Genomic DNA, 14,463 nt, shown 5'->3' with positions numbered 1-14,463 from the left:
ACGGTAGTTAAGCCTGAAATACCCAAAAACCATTCGGTGTAGTGAGCCTGGAATCTCTTTATATATCAGCAAAAAAAAACTGAGCAACTTGAGGCACTGTCTTCTCGGTGAAAATCATTATCTTATTTGGTGTTTGAGAAAGATCTAGGGTTAGGTATTCTTTGTGCCCTCAGACAATGAACCAAAGGTTCCGAGTTTGAGTTTAAGCCTCCCCAGTATTTAAGTAGTATTTTAGTGTAGGGTAAAAGGGTGACCTAGTGTCACTTGAGTGTTGCTTTGCCTGCAGGTGGGTTAAATGCCCCTTTCAAGGAGCATCATCCCACATTGCCAATAAAATGAAGGTTGTCAAACTGCATAAACCCCTCCAATTACTAACAATTTTGCCTGCAAAGCCTACTGAATTCAAATCTTCAACTACAATCAAGGGGTTTTTTAGGTTGATGTGGGGTTGAAATTGATCCACAGAAGTTCAAAATCAAAGATTTACACCCTGTAAAAATTGATTATTAAAAGCTTCTGTCCCAAAAAAGAACAACTGTTACTTTTTCCTGTACAAAAATGGTTGTGTTTATTGTATAAAGAAACCAACATGTGAAGCACCTCCTCTCCAAATAACAGTTGGGAGAACTTCAAAGGAATGCCTTTAAGGTCATTTGTTGATGATTCCAGTAACTGACGGCATCGATTTGCAATCAGTGAGTTCCCATCTTCAATCAAGTTCCAGAACTACCTTACCAGGAATCTGCCGGTTGTCCTTCGCCTCATGAGCCTCCCTCACTTGTGTTATGGGAAATGTTTTCTCCACAGGTATTTTAAGCTTCCCAGCTTCAGATAGCTTGCAGATCTCGTATAAACCTTCGGAGTCGGCCCTCATGTATGTCCAAGAATACTCTACACCATCAACCAAAAAAACCAGACCTCAGCTCAGCGAGCCATAATGCTAACATAATTTAACAAATTCATGCAGATCAATGGATATTAATTTGAGCCCATCTACCTTAGAGTCATAGCTATTAGAGATCCAAAGTACGATACGATAGTTAAAATAGCTATACCTATTCCATGGGAAAATCGGTATTGCAGTTGTTTCTTCAGTAACATGGCCGTAGCTGCTGGAAGCCCAACAGCTAGTCCATACCTATCACTCAGGGATGCTGCCTCTCCCTACATCAAAAGGAGATGGAAAGTTCTAAATGGTTATATGGTAAGAGTTCAGGATAAAGCATCTTAAAATCCATGTAAGAGACTCTTGACTGCATGCTAAAGTTGCCTACCTGCAAAGTCATATAGTGTCCACCTCGCTTCAAAAGATTAATTCCTACTCTTTCTGTATCTGGAACACCAATTGTATCCAAAACAGCATCGAAGTTCCCTTTTAATGCTGATTCAATGTCCTGTGAATTGAAAAACAAGTAGGCTCAGCAAAGAGAAAATTGCCATTCTCGATTCTCACCCAAAAGAGTGAAGTGGAATTATTATCAGGGAAAAGCTACCCAAATAAAAACAGTGGGCAATGTGAACAAATCAGATGAGATCATCATCACCTCGGAAGTATAGTCAACAGCCTGCTCGGCACCAGCAGCCAATATCCATGCCAAGCTTTGGCTTCCGCAAGTGGTAGAAACATGGCACCCTGTAGCTACACAGAGCTGAATTGCAGCAAAGCCTACTGCTCCTCCTCCACCCACAATTAGTATCCTTTGTCTGCATAAATGAGATTCATGATGCAACTACGAAATAAACATCAAAATTACGACAGAATTACCATATATTTAAACCTGGATTTCATGTTTTCCATCTGTTCATACAAAATTAATGCACAAGCCAATTATTTTGAAGATGAGATGGAGAAACCACATGAAGAATGCAAACACAATAGCAGAAATTCCCGAGGAGGTAAATATGAAATGCTGTCATTACTACTATTTAGATCCTGCAGGTTGCTCTTTTTGTTAATGGTGAATGCTAACTCCAAATAAAAGAAGGAAGATAAAGAAAGATATTTTCAGATTGATTAGCATAATCACCAAAAATGGAGAAAAAAGAAGTTGCACATGAAAAATCATGTATGATTGATTCAGCAAAGACGAGTTGGAAAAAAGCAGAAGGGAGGAAACTGGTAGACACAATGGTTTTATATTGAACATTCAATGCAACAAAGCTTATTCCAACTACTATGGACTGCTAAACAAAATTCTTTTTTGCCATTAATCTCTATCAAAGGCAATATTTTCCTCCTGTCCTTGTTTGCAAAATGCAACTAAATAATTTTCACCATATTCTAAGTTCCAAATAAAACAGTGTATAAACCATCAAAATTTAAGCATGCATACATGAAGAATGGGCAAAAGAGTGATGATCCTAAAGCATTTCACCCGTCAATTCAAAGAACTTTTCTCTCGCCAGGGTAGTATCAGATGGGAATATTTCTTACAATTAGGATGTTCACCATAATTAAAATTGAGATGAAGTTGCATCATGCATATTCACTGTGAATAGAACATATTTAGACATCCCAGTGTAATTGGACTATTCCTATATGTCTTTCACCAAATTGGAATCACGGCCATTGTGTTGCCCATAGAATTTGAATGCACTGAATGGTTATGTGCAAAATGCTAGAAAAGAAATATGATGGAAATAGGACACCCAATCATGTGAATAATATTATCATTAATACAACTTTTATTGGAAAAGCAACTAGAGACTACATTTTTTTTTTGTTTTTTGATGAATAACCAGAGACTACATTAAGATAGCTTGTCCACAAAAATTCAATTGTCCTAACAAACAGAAAGTTAAATTTTCAACAATATACACATACCCCTCAGCTATTCTAGCAGTACTCTTTAGAGCACGCCATGCAGTCAGTGCAGCAAAAGGAATCGCACTTGCTTCCTACATTATCAGACACAGTTTTTTTAAATCATGTGAACTAGTAAATATATACATCTCTTTAAGTAACTTGAAGGACATAAAAGGAAAATTATCATCAGGGGAAACTAATGATATTTGTATATTATGAAAACTTTTGTGGGGGAGCTGCAAAATTTTCTACAAGCCATAAAGCAATCCACTCATAGGCTGACTATGATAAAGTGTGAACTAAGAAACAATTTACCACAAAAAAGAGGGAGGGCTGGGGACAGTTCAATAAGTCACAATACACTCCAAGAAACATGTACATACCACATGGGAAATTGATACTGGCTTTGAAGTAAGTTCATCTTCTGAAAGAATTGCATAGTCAGCATAAGTACCCCTCACAGCAGTGGGATGCAGTGCACCAAAGACCTCCTGTCCAACAGATAATGACCGGACTGACGCTCCAGTGGCTGCAACTTCACCACTAATATCACGACCCAATATGAGTGGCAAAAGTGGTCCAAATATGGAACGACCATAGCCTGATCGCATCTGAAATACCAAAATGTGGATGCTCAATAAAATTATGATTCTAATGCATAGGGCAAGAGTGCATGAGGGAAGGGTTTAAGCAAATGGTTTCTCCTCCATTCTAATGCAAAGGTTTCCATTAGTCTTAATATAATTGTTTTTCCTCCACATGCAACTCAAATTAGCTCACATCTCAGATCATATTTACCCTCTAATCCAAGATCAAGAAATAAGTCCCAGAATTCAAAATTTCGTCAAATAATCCCAATTCAGAACAAACATATGGTAACACATGGCAATACTCTGTTTGGTTGCTGGGAAAATGTAGTAGAAGGAGAAATTAAAAGTTTGAATCCTAAATGTTTAATTATCTTCAACTGGAGCAAAGAAAAGAAAACTAACCCACTATTTACTTGCTACCATCTGAGCCAAAACTTTGCGCATCAACCCACCATTTAATTGCCATTTCATTTTCCCACATTTTCTCAACAACCAAACGCGCCAAAAAGAAAACAAAACAATAAAAAACACCCAACGGAGAACATTACAACTCACTCTAGTATCAAGCGGATTAATGGATACGGCGCGAGTTCTAACGAGAACCTCAGTGGGCTTGAGATCCGGAACAGGGGCATCGGGTCGAAGCTCCAGCACGTGCGGTCCTCCGAAACGGGGCAAGACAACAGCTCTGCAAGTGGTGACGATGAATCTGCATCGAAACGACGCCGTACCTGGGATTTGGAAGGTGCGGAGCTTCGAAAACCTCATGGTTGCGGCAGAGAGATGAATCAGGAAGCAAAGAAGATACTGGGAGTGTCTGTATTTTGCTATTTTGTGCCTCCATGGGTGACTTTAGTTTTATAGGAGAGGAAGTGATGACGTGGACATACCTATATCCGCACAGGATTTGGAATTTTGGACCAATTTATTTATTTTATTTTTATTTTAAGCAAACATTTAATCTTAATTTTAAATTTTAAAACATATTTCTCAAAGGGAATTTTAAAAAAAAATGTCTTAAAAAGAAAATATAAAATATAATTCATGAAATTTTACATTTTTGATAAAAATAAAAGTATATTTAATAATTTTTCAAATAATAAGGGTTAATTTTTATTTTATATGATTGGGTTATAGGATTAGACTAACTTAGCCAAGCTATCAAATCTTCCCAACAATCCAATTAGGAATAATTTTGATCAAAATATTTTTAATGGTAAAGCTTTTCAAAATTTATTTTTTTGGAAGAATTGTTACAAAACCACTTCAAATGATTATTAAAATATTTTAAAATTTGTTAAATATTTCAATTTTACAAGAAAACGCTTTAAAATGAATATTAAAAAGCATGATCGATAATATTTTCACTTAAAAGTATGTTTGAAAATGATTTTAAGAAGTATTTATAATTTTTTTAATATTTTAAAAAATTAAAAACTCTTCCTAAAATTATAACCAAACAGACTTAAAAAAATTTTAGTGAAAATATTTTCTTTAAAAGTGTTTTTAAAAGAATCACCAATCTAATGTTTTTTAATAAAACACTTTAAATGATTTTTTAGCACTTAAAAGAAGTGCGTTTGATGGTGATTTTAAAAAATGTTTTATCTTTTTAATACTTAAAATTTTTCAAGTGTTAAAAAGATTAGAAAAGCTTTCTAAAATCACTGTCAAACAAACCCTCAGAGTTTGTTTGACAGTAATTCTAGAAAATATTTTTAATGTTTTTAATACTTAAAAAATTTTATTATTCAAATGTTAAAAATGCTAAAAATGTTTTCCAAAATTACTCTTACACACATTCTAAAAATGTGTTTAACAATAATTTTAAGAAATATTTATAATATTTTTAATACTTGAAAAATAAAATAATTTTCATATTTGTAATAGTGTTTCTTAAAATTTGTTAAAACACTTCATTTTTTTTTTAACATTTTAAATTAAAAACGCTTCTTAAAATCATTACCAATCAGGTCGTAAGAAATGCTTCTCACTCTTTGCAAATAACTCACAAACAAGATCCAAAGCCTAGAAACCAGCTTTTAGATCTTAAATCCAGTGTATTCCAATTTTAGAGCAAATTCTGATGTAAACCCTAGCTCCAAGCCTCCCACAGACAATGACACACAAACCAACTTGAGCTTTGAGCTTGAAGCTTTAGCACGAAAATCAGCTTCTTTTATTGTTTTTCTTTTTCCCACTAAACTCATTTTTTTGTAGTCAATGTAATTTTGCTACTGCTGTTTCTTCACTGCTGCCATCAGGGGGAGCATGATGCTCTGTTTGGTTGCCAAGAAAGTTGCTAAAAGGAAGTGAAGACTTGGAATCTGAGAACAAGAGATCAAAGCAGCAATTGTAATTCTCAGCAACCAAACAAAAAGAAGCGAAGACTTAAAAATCAATACCCAATGTCTAATGCCAATGCCATTGTATTCAAGAACACCGATCATCTCAACAAGGGAACATTCAACTGAGGTTCAGATAAAAGAGAAGGATGCTAAAGAGGAGAAATCTACAGTTAACCTTGCACTGATTTCTCACCGGGGTTTCCAGCAATGGCATTTGCAGAACTGATGCCTGTCACTACAGCATTTTCTGAGAGAATGCCAGGGTTTCCCCCATTACCAGTGCTGCTGATTTCCAGAGGTTTTGGTTCTGGAGCTGTAGTTCCAGCAGGCATAGGAGTATCAGCAGAAGGAGGCTTCACAACTGAACCAGCACCCGCAATGTCCACTGCCACATGGAGCTTCTGCATCATTTCAGGTGGCGTAGGAAAGATCCTCGATATGCTGCCTCCATAAGAAGGTTCAGGTTTCTGCTGGTCTACAGACCCAGACTCATTTGAAGCATGAAGTTGCTGCAACCTGTAATCAGTCTCAGGCCGGCGACAAACTTTCCTCAGTGGCACAATTTCCTGAGAGCAAAAAAAATATATTCAAGAACAAAATACATTGTTAAACATGATAGACACTTACAAAACCCAAATTCAATTGAATGTGGCATGCCAAAATACATATCAATGCACATTTTACTGTAGTGGGTAGAAATTGTTTTGCACCTAAAACAAAAACCATGCTGAATGAAAAAATAAGAACTTTTCTTTAGGGAGGTATCTCAGAAATATGTGTAACCCTAACCACCTGCAAGACATGTTCGTGTTCAGTTTTATGTCAAAAATGATTTCATGGATGAAAATCCATTTCAAGCTACCGTCTCTGACAAGAATGCATATTCTTATTACTGGTGCATGAAAAATTATGCAGATAAGATGAGCATCCATGAAGGTTTCATTTATTACAAAAGAAGCAAGGAATAAAACTGTAAAAATGACATAATTCGGCTGTGTAATTTCGAGTTTCAAGAAATATATCACATTCTGAAGAAAAACAATTAATAAAATTGGCATCCTACAACAGGCACTCTAACCACAACCTCTTACAGGGTTTCAAATTTTCCTATAACCAACAACCACCTCATACGCATATGGGAATGACATCATTGAGATATGTGACCACCCAACTAATGAAGTTAAAGGTAACCATAGTCACCTGCTATGGCCATAAAGCATATCAGATCTATTGAATGGACCAAGAACCGTAACCAGAGAAAGGAAGAAGAAAGAATTTTAAAAATCCATGCTAGGACAACATCAAGGGGGTAATACCTCAGATTGATCATGATCATAGCGCACCAGAAACCTACAACGACAACCTCTCACATCATGCCTCCTCCTTTGGGCATCAAGGACATGGGCATCATAGTAAAGAGCCTGTTCTTTACCTTCCTGTAATTTTATTCAACTGGTTAAAAATAATTCCCAAGAAGATCTGAACAAAAAGAAAAAGACCTTTTTGTGGCACTAGCAAAGAAATTCCCACCTGAAAACAGAGTATGAGATCTCCAGGGATAACTACGACACATTCTGATGATTCACATGGGAGAGAGCGTTGTCTAACGTTCCGCTTAACATTAACCCATTCATCTTCTTCTGGTCCAAAACCAGCAAACCGAACCAGGACATCCTAAAATGAGCAGGCAGATTTAAAAATTAACATGAAGGCATCACATCAACCGAAGGCTAGTAAAGGAAATGTAATCCAAACAAAATAGGCTAATCTGTAAAGGAAAAGGAGATGTGATTTCAATGACATATTTCAAGGAAAAGATATGATATGCATGTTGGGGAAAAAGCAGCTATTGTCCACATTTGAAGGGATTCACAAAGGTGATTGGAAAAAGATCCAACAATATCTTAACTAGTAAGTTGTCAATTGATGTACAGCTATAGCCACCTTATGAGACTTTTAAAAGACAAAAGGAATTAATTCATAATAATAATAGAGGAAACAAACCTATAAAACATAGGTAGAAGGGTCCAAAAATGATTCTTTTTAACAAATCGTATTAATCTATGCATGGGGAAACAAGTTTGAGAATTACCGGATCACTGGTATCAAGATATCTATGAGATAGAAAGGCTGCAACGTCATACCTGAGAAAGCAAGACAAAACAATCAGGTTTGTTGCCTAAGGTTATCACTAGTCAAGCTAAGAAATGTGGGCAAATATCAAACATCTAACAGCCAAATTTCCTAAACCTGAACGAGCAAGAACTAGAAATACTGACCATGCACCATCCCTTGCAGATTTAGCTTCGAACTCCATCTGGGAAGAATCTGAAGGAGCACTCTTTCCTGCATTTGGAACTGGCACTAAAATCAAATCAGTACAAATTTGAAGGATGATGGCAAGAACAAGTGGACATTTAAAATAAGCCTCATCTAAAAACTGTTTCAGGCTTTGCATCAAAACTATTTTTGGTATGTTTTATTTCTAATTATCTTTTTTTTTTTTTTCACCTCTACTCAGACAAAGCAACCGCACACAGCTTAATCCTCCCAAAATGTAATAAAACAAATTCACCACTTTAAACTCATCAAATAAACCATTTCTCATAAAAAAAAATGCAGAAACTGATTCATTGTTTCTATGTCCAGGTAGTTTAAAACTTATTCTAGTGATCAATTTGACTTTTACTGGACCATGACGCAAATAAAAATCAAGCCCCATGATTCTTCAAGAGGATATTGTTGAAGGTTAGGCAGGTTTGTGGGGGTTCAAGTCCCAATGAGAACAAAAATTTACCTATTTAAAATAAATAAATAAATAAAAGAAGAGTGGAATCCAACTCCAGAAGGAATCTTTGAGTAACCCAGAACATAGTGGTTGGAAGTTGAGAGCCTTTTCCAAACATGTGGGAGAAGGCTTGACCATTGAGGGGAAGATTTTAGTACTCTTGAAAGCTTTGCAATAGGCCAAATTTTGAGTTTCTGCAATCTATATGTGGAGAGGGATTCTGCAGTTCTGATGTTGGAGTTTAAGAAGGAAAGAAGTATGTGGAAGTTTGACGTGGGCTACACCAATCGTATATATCACTAGTGACTTTGCATGCTCTTCTTGGACACCCTGTTTAGCAAATCAGGTTGCAGATCAATTAGCCAGGCGAGAAGCAACGCAGTTGGTGTATTTTGCAGGGAATTCATTACCCTCTAAAGTTGTTTACTGGCATCCTTAAACTGTATAGCTTGTTTTTGTTTAGCATCCGTGCAGTGTATTATCACTTTTCTGTTTTTGGTTAGATCTTGTAGCTTTGGAAGGATTTTTACTTCTTGAGTTCAGAGAAAGAGGGAGATGTATAGCTTGTTTGTTTAGCATTCGATCAGTTTACTATCACTTTTTTTCATTTTCTATTGGATCTTGTAATTTTAGAAAGATTTTTACTTTTGACTTTCTTTATACTTTACATGCCAGGATGGCATCTGAGTACTTATCACCCTGGCCCATTACTTCTAATTCTTTGATGAAACACAAGATTACTAGTAATGTACATTTTTTCTTGATAAGGAGGACTACTAGCAATGTAAATGGACTAATAATTACCACAAACATACTCATGGAACCAGCATCAAGAAAATCTATATATGGATTGCTTTTTAATCTGCTTCAACACTACCAGTGATCATTGATACAACATTTACCACCCCATGTCACAAGAGAATCACCCAAAAAAGAGCAAAATATCCAACTCAGAAAGTAGAAAAATAAGGCCATCCTTGGAGCACTGTTCAAACAGCATAATTGGACATTGCTTTGTAGTTGGCCGATGAATCTTGCAGCCAGTCAATGGCCTCAAAAAAAAAAAAAAAAAAAAAAAAGGAAAAATCAACTGATCTTGAGAAGCACAGTAGTACCAAGCAAACACCTCAAAGTTCAGGCCACCACTTAATAATTTGTAGACAAAGTGATAATATTTTACTATAGATTCATTTTTATGCAAATATCTAGAAGAAATCTATCTCAGAGGAAGTTCCTGAAATAAGGAAATTATGGAGGATAATAAGGACTATTATTGGTTCCCACAGAGATGTAGGGATGATAAGGAGGCTTTATAACTATGGTGCTCAGTTCAGCAGTGAAGCCAGTATGATAATAAATTTTAATTTCTTATACCAGCAATACCCAAGGGAAAAGAGAAAGAAAAGGCAGAAACCAGAGACACAACAGCAAAAAGAAAATGAAAAAGAGAAAAGCAAACAGTAGTCCAAACCATCCTGACCTATCATTAAGGTCCAAGAAAGCCAAACCCCTCTCTGGATGAGTTGGCGTATCAAACAATGAAGATCAGAGGGCATATTACGGAAAATACTTCTTTTTTGCAAAAAAAGAACTCCCCAAGAGAATATTGATAACAAAGAAGTTTGACAATCTAACAATTGTAGTATGTGGAAGAGTAACTTGATAATTTATTAATAACGAAGAAGTTTCACAATCTAACAATTGTAGTATGTGGATGAGTAACTCAATAATTAGTTACCAATTCTGGTGAAGCTGATAACTATAATATGGAAGAGTATCTTTTATTGCAGTATATGGAAGACCATCTAAAGGATAAAATCGTCAAAAATATATGATGCCCTACATATTCACCATAGCTGGAAATGATGCTTGGAGATAGAGCACATCAGTGATGGAACGGTCTGAAGATGGTAGTGATGAAGAAGAAGACAGTGAGAATGTGGTTAGTTCCAGCAGCAGGGGATGTGGTAGTGAACATGGAGATGGGAGAGATGGTGTCATTGGTGGTGGAGCTGAACCACAAGGAGAGCCTTTGGTTTGTCTTGTATCATTTTCTTCCCAAATGGTGGATTTTTCTCTCAAGAATTCCTTCACCACTTTCTTAGGGATATTTAGGGCAAAAAATTGTACGGATGTCCATTTTTGTGATTACTTGCATTTCATGACTAATACAATGACATACACAGAATTGCTGCCTGTTTTTACAAATTTCCCAAGCACAAACATCTTACATTGTAGATCAATCTCTTTTTTCATGGATTGCATGGAAGAAGCTGCATAAGAGCTTGCAAAGAAAGAAACAGAAAAGAATTAAGAGAGAGAAGGAAGCTATAAGAAAATAATGATACTTTGTACATTTTGACATTCATTGGGCAAAATAAAGAACTGTATGAGACTGACAAACATATATATATCCATATAAACCGCTGAATGTTAACCCCAAAATACTCAATTTTATGAGACTCAAATAATTCCTAAGCCACCAAATTGAGAAAATTAGCTAACTCGAGCATAGACAGTTTTGTCATTTTAAAGGACATTGAGTCGGTCAGCTACCATATGATAATCGAATACCCAAATAGAAGCATCAATTGAGCCTACAAGGCTAAATATAAAGCAGTATAAGATGAAACATATATATGACTAAATGAGAATGCACACATACAGGGAGGGTAGAAGGAAGTTCTGAAAATTTAAACATATAGCATACTGAATTTACCTGGTGCAAATGGTGCAGGTTGTGCAGGTTGTGCTGGTTGTGCAGGTTGTGCTGGTTGTGCTGGTTGTGCAGGTTGTGCAGGTTGTGTAGGTTGTGTAGGTTGTATAGGCTGTAGAGGTTGTACAGGCGGAACAGGTTGTGCAGGTAGAGGACCTTGAGGCACATTTTTCACTTGAGTCAAGTCATCCTTAGGCAGAGACGACACACTTAACTTCCCAGGAGCTTTAGTAGATTTTGCCCTAATAGCATAGCGTCTATTTTGGAACCAATTCCACACCTGCAACAAATAATCAAATGAGAAAAATAGGGAGAAAATTTAAATCACTCATAATAATGCAGTAAAACAGAAAGCACCATACTTGCTTCACTTGAACAACAATTCTCCCTGCTCGATCCGTTGAAGCACTAAAACCCAAGACAACCATATCAATGTTATAACTTAATGCCATTTTTTTTTCTAGTGTTTATTAACTGAAGACAAATTTCATCACAAACCTGAATTTCTCTGAAAGAGCTACAAGAATTTCACGTGCCGGCATGGAATTATTGTGCTCTTGCAAAATATTTTCCATCTCCGCAACCTTAAGAAACAATTAAATAATGCATTACACATGAGAAATCATGATGTAGCCAATGTAACTAGCTAATAACTTTACTTCTATTGCATCATGCCAGAAAATCACAGCAAGCAACTGATTAAGATATTCATAAAAATGAAATTCAATAACATAAATGGAGATAATCTATATAATATGAGTCGCTATCTTTCTTTTTATCAGTCATCTTCTCCTGTACATATCCAAGCAAATGCAGTGCTCCAACAGATGTAACTTTCGAACGTCTAACATCTAAGATAGTTCAATAGTGTCATATGATCAAAGGAAGAGAGGGAGAGAAAGGGGGGAGACAATTGTTTGCCATTGCAATCGGGGACTGTAATAAGCCAATGACATAATCCCTTGATTGGATAACCTTGTATAACTCACACATACACACAACAATACATACATACATACATACATAAATATATATATATATATATATATATATATATATATATATATATATATGAATACATAAAATTGGACGTTCAGAGCAGAGGGCTGAATGTCTAAATAAACCCCCATACTTATTTTATCATGCACCAAATCCTTCTGCACTAGGAATACTCAACACAGGCAGACACGCACACACACAAACACAGAAGATTGTTTGATACTCTTCTGATCAAGGGAAAAAAAAGATTGTTTTATACTGCAATTTGGAGCTGTAAGTGATAAACTGATCCATTGATTGAATAATCCATGAATAACACAGTATACACACAAGCACCCATGCACACATAACACAAAACACATACACACATTTAAACATACACTTAGCATTCAGAGGAGAAAGCTGCTCCCAAAATTGTTTCATTATGTAAGGAATCCCTTTCCACTAGGAATTCTCAACATGCACACACACTTTTCTTATGTCTCAAATCCTTAGGAATACTCGCATGCACACTCACTCTTGCCAACATCCAATTGGCCATTAAAGGAGGGAACAGAGAATTATGTATCAAATCCTTCATCATTAGGAACATCAATACACACACACACAGAGATCAGACTACATAGATTTGGCATTTAAAGGAGGGGAAAGCAAATATATAAACATCTAAACCTTTTCTATTATTCATGCACTAGGAAGAATTATAAACGTAGAAATCCAAGTGGCATGCAATTGAACTCCAACCAGCTCATATTGGCGTGGAGGTTCAAGTCCAATGATCTTATAACCGAACTAAATATGTAATCTTAAAAGGCAACAGCTGGCGGTATATGCATCAATCCAGAAAAAGAAACAAAATTAAATGGACTCAGAGAAGAAAATTTCTGAACATCATTAGAACTCAGAACATAAAATAAATACAGACCCCAACAGTAACTCAACTATTAGATCAAATTGAGGCCAGCTTCTCAGTTTCCTGAATATGTGAGGGATAGACGAAATGAGAATTTTTGGACCCCAGATAACAAAAAACTCTCACTGAACAGAATTTAACACAACCGTTTGGTCCAATTGCAGTGGGTTTCTCAATTACTTAAAAAATGACAAATAAATAAAAAATCCAAAACAACATAAGAATTTCATTTTATTTCATTTCCTCAGTTTTCCCACCAAGCAAACAGAAGGCAGAGAAAAAAAAAGTAAGTGAGAATAAATGGAAACAGACATGAAAATGTTTCCCACAACAACCCCTCCAGAAAATCGAACTACAGAAACCCCAAGTCAGAATGGCCCCAGAATATTAAAAAAAAAACAAAGTACACTCTAAGCCAGAAAATCAAACACAAGATTATTCATAAAAAAAAGTCGACCCAGTAAAATTTCCATCTCTAAATGCGAAACTCAATGTGATAAAATCCAGAAAAAATCACCCGCATATGCATAAACCCATATCAGATAACCCCAGAATCAAAAAGGAGAAACACTAAAACCCAGAAAATCAAACACAACATAATTCATAAACAAAGCAATCCATTTGAAATCTTCACCTCCAAACTCGAAATTCGATGTGAACGGCATACAAAAATTCATATAAACGCACGCATACAAACCAAAACCCATACGGAGATAGATTACCTCATTGGGTGTGAAGCGAAAGGCGGGGCCTCCATTACTGGGCGGTCTTCCCATTCTATCTCCTTCTCAGCCTCTCCTGAAACTGACGACGAGAAAAACCTGAATATATGTAGAGAAAGAAGTGGGATGGAAATGTCAGGTCAGATTCTCAACGTATTTTCTTCGTATTCGGTCCCGGCGATGATTTTAGTCAATATCCAAGAATCAATACAAATAAAACCATGTAAGAGGATCGGTGAAGGGTTGCCGTTTGTATTCAAAGAAATTGTAGGCGACCCTTAATATTTTACTTTAGAAAACAGTAAATTAATCAGATTTTCTCTCCCTCGCTCTCTCTTTTTCCTGGGTTTTACCTCGGAGTTCGGATTACGAGTATTAATTTGAGAAATTCGAAATAAATTTTTAAGCCTGATCCAATCTAAATTTTCTCAAGACATTGAATTTTGATCCAAGTACGATATTATTTAGAGTGCCCGCCAGCCCGGGAAGGTGAAAACCTAAAAAGGCTTTTATATTTTTATTTATGATATTATTTTCTTTATATAAATTTGGTATTTATGAAAGTTTTAAAATCGATTTTT

The 14,463-nt window shown here is 35.8% G+C and overlaps 2 protein-coding genes across 4 annotated transcripts; both read right to left on the bottom strand.

The window, feature by feature from the left end:
• Positions 1-482: 482 nt before the first annotated feature.
• Positions 483-4,244, bottom strand: LOC100252024 (uncharacterized). Its single transcript, XM_002285218.5, has 7 exons — positions 3,952-4,244; positions 3,190-3,417; positions 2,825-2,898; positions 1,545-1,704; positions 1,275-1,394; positions 1,056-1,164; positions 483-891 (listed from the first exon to the last, which is right to left on the bottom strand). Exons 1-7 carry the CDS (start codon positions 4,162-4,164, stop codon positions 710-712), a joined length of 1,086 nt encoding a protein of 361 aa, XP_002285254.1. The 5' UTR covers positions 4,165-4,244; the 3' UTR covers positions 483-709.
• A 1,129-nt stretch (positions 4,245-5,373) lies between these two features.
• LOC100246907 (protein SAWADEE HOMEODOMAIN HOMOLOG 2) lies at positions 5,374-14,368 on the bottom strand. Of its 3 annotated transcripts, XM_010645857.3 has the most exons (11): positions 14,036-14,229; positions 13,883-13,964; positions 11,747-11,832; positions 11,611-11,656; positions 11,252-11,528; positions 8,024-8,102; positions 7,837-7,888; positions 7,275-7,418; positions 7,061-7,180; positions 5,938-6,310; positions 5,374-5,723 (listed from the first exon to the last, which is right to left on the bottom strand). In XM_010645857.3, exons 2-11 carry the CDS (start codon positions 13,934-13,936, stop codon positions 5,617-5,619), a joined length of 1,338 nt encoding a protein of 445 aa, XP_010644159.1. In that variant the 5' UTR covers positions 13,937-13,964; positions 14,036-14,229; the 3' UTR covers positions 5,374-5,616. The 3 variants fall into 3 exon arrangements, with proteins under 3 accessions (XP_010644159.1, XP_010644158.1, XP_059591372.1); XM_010645856.3 differs by having other exon boundaries at positions 13,883-14,368; XM_059735389.1 differs by lacking the exons at positions 5,374-5,723; positions 14,036-14,229 and adding an exon at positions 14,236-14,368 and having other exon boundaries at positions 5,788-6,310.
• Between the last annotated feature and the right edge of the window lie 95 nt (positions 14,369-14,463).

The sequence above is a fragment of the Vitis vinifera genome, chromosome 19 (assembly GCF_030704535.1).
Source record: "Vitis vinifera cultivar Pinot Noir 40024 chromosome 19, ASM3070453v1".
In the NCBI taxonomy this organism is placed as follows: domain Eukaryota; kingdom Viridiplantae; phylum Streptophyta; class Magnoliopsida; order Vitales; family Vitaceae; genus Vitis; species Vitis vinifera.
The sequence above is the reverse complement of the archived record's forward strand: the minus strand, read 5'-3'. Positions and strand labels throughout refer to the sequence as shown.